Source organism: Hemibagrus wyckioides, linkage group LG10 (genome assembly GCF_019097595.1).
Source record: "Hemibagrus wyckioides isolate EC202008001 linkage group LG10, SWU_Hwy_1.0, whole genome shotgun sequence".
Taxonomy (NCBI): domain Eukaryota; kingdom Metazoa; phylum Chordata; class Actinopteri; order Siluriformes; family Bagridae; genus Hemibagrus; species Hemibagrus wyckioides.
This window is the reverse complement of record NC_080719.1, coordinates 12,871,755-12,878,253: the sequence shown is the minus strand read 5'-3', so window position 1 is coordinate 12,878,253 and position 6,499 is coordinate 12,871,755. Positions and strand designations below refer to the sequence as shown.

At 39.4% G+C, this 6,499-nt stretch overlaps 1 protein-coding gene across 1 annotated transcript; it reads right to left on the bottom strand.

The window, feature by feature from the left end:
- On the bottom strand, positions 1-3,447 carry s1pr1 (sphingosine-1-phosphate receptor 1). Its single transcript, XM_058401184.1, has 2 exons — positions 2,672-3,447; positions 1-2,023 (listed from the first exon to the last, which is right to left on the bottom strand). Exon 2 carries the CDS (start codon positions 1,819-1,821, stop codon positions 724-726), a length of 1,098 nt encoding a protein of 365 aa, XP_058257167.1. The 5' UTR covers positions 1,822-2,023; positions 2,672-3,447; the 3' UTR covers positions 1-723.
- Between the last annotated feature and the right edge of the window lie 3,052 nt (positions 3,448-6,499).

The following is a 6,499-nucleotide window of genomic DNA, read 5'->3' as shown; positions in this document are numbered from 1 at the left end:
GGTTGGTAAGTGCATTTTGCGATCAGAGGAAGACGTTTCAGTGCTGCTGTGACCTTCAAGAGTCTTGCACTTATTTAATATTTTTGCAATTCAGAGTAAAAAAAAGGTTTCAGTCTGTTCTCCCAGTTAAGCCCTTCATACCGGTTAAGAAACATTGGCTTGTAAATGTTGTAATGTTAACAAAACCATTCAAACACACTGTACACTATAAACCAGGCCAATTTACACATAAAAGCTGTTCTAGATCGTGTTTTTTTAGTTATCCGGTTTGTATGAATCCATTTTTTCCCAATTTAATCCACACCAGCTCCAGAAGACATGTGGATCAGACACGTGCGTAAAGACTCTGTCCACTCAGATCCACTCATGGACACTCAAACTTTGTACATGTTGAGAAACATAATTAAAATGAAAATCTTTAGCACAATCTTATGATTGCACAGCATGTGGATGAAGAACCAGCTGAGAATGACCCCAAACGTGTTGTTTGTTCAGTGTCCACAGTGTCCTGGTCCGTCTTTAGCTCTTCAACTGTCTGTCTCCATGATCCGTTAACACTGTTGTAGATGTAGGTGTTAGTTAGATAAAAACGAAGCTTTATTCTCACTTACTGAGAGTGGTGTGGATTGGACAAACTCTCTGGCTTAGGTGTCCAGCAGGATCTCCACACAAACACATACATTCACTAAATAAGAAAGAGCAAGAAAATGTCCACAGTCCCTTTTACGATGATGATGCGATGTTTCCTGAGGACACGACCGTTTCCCTGGGTGAGTACTCAGGCTCTTCCTTATTGGGATGTGATGAATTGTCCGATTTGCTTCGGCTGAACTCTGCCCCAATGATGGGTCTGGAGAACTTGCCAGATGGCTGAGTGCACACATTGCACAGCAGCATCTTCAGGAAGGCCCTGCGCATCTCGTTGCTGGTGAGCGTGTAGATGAGAGGGTTCATTGCTGAGTTCAGCACAGCCAGAGCAAGAAACCACTCAGCATTGTAGAGGATGTCACAGCTGCGGATTTCACAGGCTACGTCCAGAAGTAGCAGGATGAAGAGCGGCGCCCAGCAAACAATAAAGCAGCTCAGGACAATGATGACTGTCTTCAGCAGGGCCATGGACTTCTCCGAGCTCTTGTTCCCGCTCCCACGGCCATTCGAGACCTTGCGGAAGACGAGTTTGCGGCTGCGTGTGCGAACCAGTGCGTAGATCCGGGCGTATAGCACCACGATGGCCATGAGGATCACGCTGAACACAGTGGTGCAGAAAAGGATGTAGGTCTTGTGGTAGAGTGGCAGTACTGTTGAGCAGTTCTTCATGCTGTAGATGCAGTTCCAGCCCATGACGGGCAAGCCACCCAGGATAGCAGCAATGAACCACACTGTGCTGATCAGCATGAAGACGCGGCACGTGTTTCCACTGTTGTGGAGCTTCATTTTGAGCATAGTAAGGTGCCGCTCAATTGCAATAGCCAAGAGGCTGAAGACTGAAGCAGCCAGTGCTACAAACATGCTGCCCTCACGGAAGAACCACTGCGTGGGACTCAGTTTAAATGTATTAGCTCCTGAGAGCAGGATGTTGGCTGTGTATGCCACTCCAGCCAGCAAGTCCGAAAGAGCCAAATTTCCTATAAAATAGTACATTGGCTTGTGGAACTTTTTGGTCCGCCAAATGGTGAGAAGAACCAGCACATTTTCTAGAATGATGAAGCAGCACACAATAATAAACACAACAGAATCGGCCTTGAGTCCGGAATCCTTTTCTGAATTACGGAATTTCCCAGTGTAGTTGTAGTGCTTTTCTATGAGGCCCACGTCAGCCATGGTCCTGGTCTCTGGCTGGACTGTTTACCACCCGTGTAATCCACCCTTTAGTCCACTAAGGGGCTCTGGAGTACCAGTGTAAATCAGTAACCAAATTTCTTATGATGTAATGTCATGAAGCTTCCATTAAGTCAGGTAAAAATCCTTAGCATGGAATACTGGGAATGGAGTACGCAAATCCAAGAACGGCATGATGAAAAGGCTGAAAGGAGTAAACAAATAAATAAATACAGTGAATGACAACTCAGTAGATTTACTACATTTAAAAAAGCAGGTTCGAGTTCTGCGATTACTGTGATAAAAGATTTTGCTTTGGGGGAAAAAACAGTACAAATAAAAACTTAATAAATAAAATTAAGAAAACAGCTATTCAATTCTTGTGGGGAAAAAAACAGCAATAAGAAAGGAGATATGGGAAAAGTACAGTTCATCCAACAGAAAGCCCTGATTAAAGAAATATCTACTAGATGTTTTTTGTCAAGTTGTTACACTATTTTCTGTTTCACTATTTATTTAAGCCTTTCTTTTAGTTTCTTTATTCATTAATTTTCCCTTTTTTTGGGGTAACTTTAAACATTCTGTCTAAGAATTGCTATAGATAACATCTGCACTGCAGACTGATGAACAGTTATTGGACTGAACAAATATGATTTCATTCTTTAATTAAAATCCTGAACAGAAATTCATCATGTGCAGGTGAACTACAGTGAAAGCCAAGTTTTCTCTTTAAATGAAACTTTAGAAAGTTAAAGTGATATAAAATACAGTCATTTTGTTAAAACATTTAAAGTGTAATTATATCTCTGAAACTTTTCCGTTTGGTTTTAATGCAGAAGAAATGAACACGTACCTGCACTGCGCGTGAAACCAAGTCCGTCTCTTGCGATGAAAACCTCTCAACTGAGCGCGAGCTGGATGTGAAAGAAGCTCCGCCCCTTTCCCCCTCCGCCCCTTAAGTACACATTCACTCACTCACACACACACACTTTTTGAGACTGAAACAATTTGAGGTCTGGGAATAAAATCAGGAAAATAGAAATAAAAAATAGCTTTAAATTTCTTGTAGGAATAAATACATAACATACATACATAACACTAAATAACAGTAACAGTAAAATAAACAAGAATACAATTATTATCAACAGCATCACTAAAACAACAACAACCACAAACCCCTTCATCATTGTTGTTGTTGTTGGTGGTGATGATCAGTATGGTTATATGCACCATTTTCTAACAGAAAAAAATTGTATTACAGCATAATAACTTTTGCCTTATGGGGAAATCACTAGTTCGAATGCCAGCAATGCCACAGCTATCCATTGTCAGGGGTTTTAGGAAACAAACTTGAATAGTTGGAGACTAAATTGAATTGGATGGAGAACACTGTCTCTTCCCTGTCAGTCACAGCAACGCTAGCCAATCTGATGTGTGTGTGTGTGTCGCCTAACGCCTTCCTCTGAGTGTGTTACACCGCCCTGTGATGCAGCATGATAAACAGTCTAAAAGATGCAGTTGGAAGGCTTCATGTGCCTCAGATGAATCACATGTTAGCGTTCACCTATCCCTGGCAGATAGCTGTCGTATGACAGGGGAGAGTTGGCTGGTGGGTGCGACTGATTTGGGAGGAAAAGTGACCAAAGAGACCAAAACATTCCTATTAGAAACTCAGATACACTGCTCATAAAGCTGTGCAATGTTATACAAAAATATCATCTTGATTCATTTATAATAATAATAATAATAATAATAATAATAATAAGAAGAAGAAGAAGAAGAAGAAGAAGAAGAAGAAGAAGAAGAAGAAGAACAGGAAATGAAAGCTGAAAACTTGACCAATCATTTCATATTCCTCTTTTAATCTCAAACCCTACTGTGCCCCTCTGTATAAAACAACATCCATAAAGACACAGTTTGCCAAGGTTGGTGTGGAAGAACTTGAGTGGCCTGAGGAAAAGAGCTCAGAAGAAATAAATGCAATTAACGGCAGACTTTATTTTTATATTTCACATTACTATTGTTAATATTTACTGTGCATGTGACACTATTCTATATACACTCATATACATATTGAAATGCATTGGAAAACCAACTTCTTAATTCAAATCATTTTAATTTCAAATGCATTTTGAAAACAATTTTAAGAATTTTCAGCTGCTGGAAGGAGACAGGGCAGGGGTGATGTTTTTTTAACACTGGGACAACAATCCTTTCAGGAAAACACTGGAATTTTCCTTTAATTGTAATCCTTTTGTCCCTTCCTCTGGGAATGCACCAGCTGTGAAGGGACCCCGAGTCTTAGTAATCCTGAGGTCTTTGGTGGGTCTAGCATATATCCTCCACCCACCCCCACAAACCGGGCCACTTTCTTCTGCACATTAATCACACATGTGCTCGCTATCCTGAGTACCGCTCCATGTAGACACACCACTGTGACTCACAGGATCCTGAAAGATGAGGGTTATTTGTGCATGGGGGGGTCAGGAGGTGTGGTGGTGGTGGGTGGTTTTATTTGAGATAACACCCTTGGGCACATCTTCACGGTTGACTCGACTGATTATGATGATTGGTTTTGTTTGCAATTAAAGATAATCCTGTGTTTGTGATTAATTCAGGGTATTACATGTCTGGAAAAAATACACCAGAAACCTATTTCCAGGCCATCTGCTCATGACCAAACACACTTTTTGACGTCACCAGCCCCATATCACATTTGTCACTTCCCAGCAGCCCTATCGCATTGTGTATTTGGTGACCCAATTGTACAATTATTACATGCTTTGCTGACCATTGCCAAGAAAACTATTTTGTTCAATTCTGTTAAAAACACATCTCCTGAATGGCACAACAAAAATCATCCAGAGAACTAGGGTTTAAATAGTCTCTGCATGAGAAGAGTATTCTCTCTCTCTCTCTCTCTCTCTCTCTCTCCTGTCAGTCAAAGTGACACTATCAAGCTGTGGGCATCTGTGAGCTCATGTATGTGGAGGACGGCAAACAGCACTTCCCTTCAAGTGCGTTACGCTGTCCTGTGATCTAGCATAAGCAAAAGTTTGAAAAGATGTGACCTTCACCTTTCCCAGTTGGTAGCTGTCATATGATAGGGGAGAGCTGGTGGGTGGGAACGGAGTAGGGGAGAACACAGTAGGAAAATGGCAATGTTAAGTAGTTGGCAATTTACTTACCTAATTTTTCATATCTTCAGTTTTGACTGGCCTTATCTCTACTCCACATCTCTTCACAACACTTCATGGATGTGTGTCAACTGTGATTGGGCTAAATATTAATTGTTATTATTTTTTAAAATCTAAAAAGACATGACCTGGAAAGTTCATGACAAAAATAAAAACACTCTGGCAAAAATGTAAATGTATAAAATACATCAGAGAAAAGTAGACGAAGTAGACTTTTGCATATACGGAGAGGGTATATGTGCACATAAACTCCATTCAAATCAGTTCATTTTAATTTAATTCAATGCAGTTCAATTCAATATGCTTTATTTGCATGACTGTATGTATTTATAGTATTGCCAAAGCATCAAAGAAAAGCAACATGGAAGAACACATTTGGTGTATTGTAAATGTTCAGTGTGTCCATGTAGAGAAATAGAGGCTAGAGAACAGAAACTTTTTTGATTGTGCAGATAAAACTGTAAATGATTTACGTATGAACTTCTGAGACTTGAATTTAAAAAAAAATGTCTGGAAATTTCCATTTCATAGACATTACAGTCCAACTTACGTATCTACAGTGTGCTTCTCACCACCACCAATTAAATCTGAAACCCCAAACTATCAATTTTTGAAACTGTCCCCTGGAGAGAAACGCAGGATGATGAATGATGACTTAGCTTTTGTCTTCTTCTCTTTTCATTTGGTCTATAAATTAGTCTCAGTTGGACTCTGTGGTTGTGTCTTAGAAACTGTTGGGTTTTCCTCCACCAAACTCATCTAAAGCATCTTTAAAGGAGGAACAAAAAAAACATGTGGTCTCTCGATTCAGTGGTACTTTTGTTACGACTCTTTTATTTCAAACCCTCTTTAATTAGGAACAATTTTTCAGCCACATTTCTTCCTCTCTTCATCCTCCATCTATTCATAACACCAAACAATGGAAAAACAGGACATGTAAAAGACATGGGCTTTACCATTTTACCATTTTCACCATTTTTTATTCCTGGCTTGTTATTCATTTATTCATTTTGAAGCACAGTATTCAGTACTAGATAATCTAACAGGAGTGAGTAACGTAACACTGGAGTCTACTGAGTTAAAGTTTAAACAATTTCGGTCACTATCTGTACAGTATATATAGTACTACAATGACAGATGCAGTGGAAATGGAAATACAATTAAAGCTGAGTGTGTTTACATGCTACACAATTATAGTCTATTTTTGCCAAGTAACAATTTATTAACATTGTCATATAAACAACATCTCACACTGGATTAAAGGTGACAAAGCAGGATTTTAAGGCTTGTCGGGGAAAAAGTACAAAAGAGGATGAGTAAAGCATGAAAATTTCAAATTTTTACACTTTATTCCTACAAAATTAGTATTCTGATTTACTTCTTATTTTTTTCCCTCGAGATCATTGTTAAGGTATGTTTTGGATAATGTCTTAACATAAAAAATGATTGCTGCACATGTAGGAATTGGCATGTATGTGATGGGA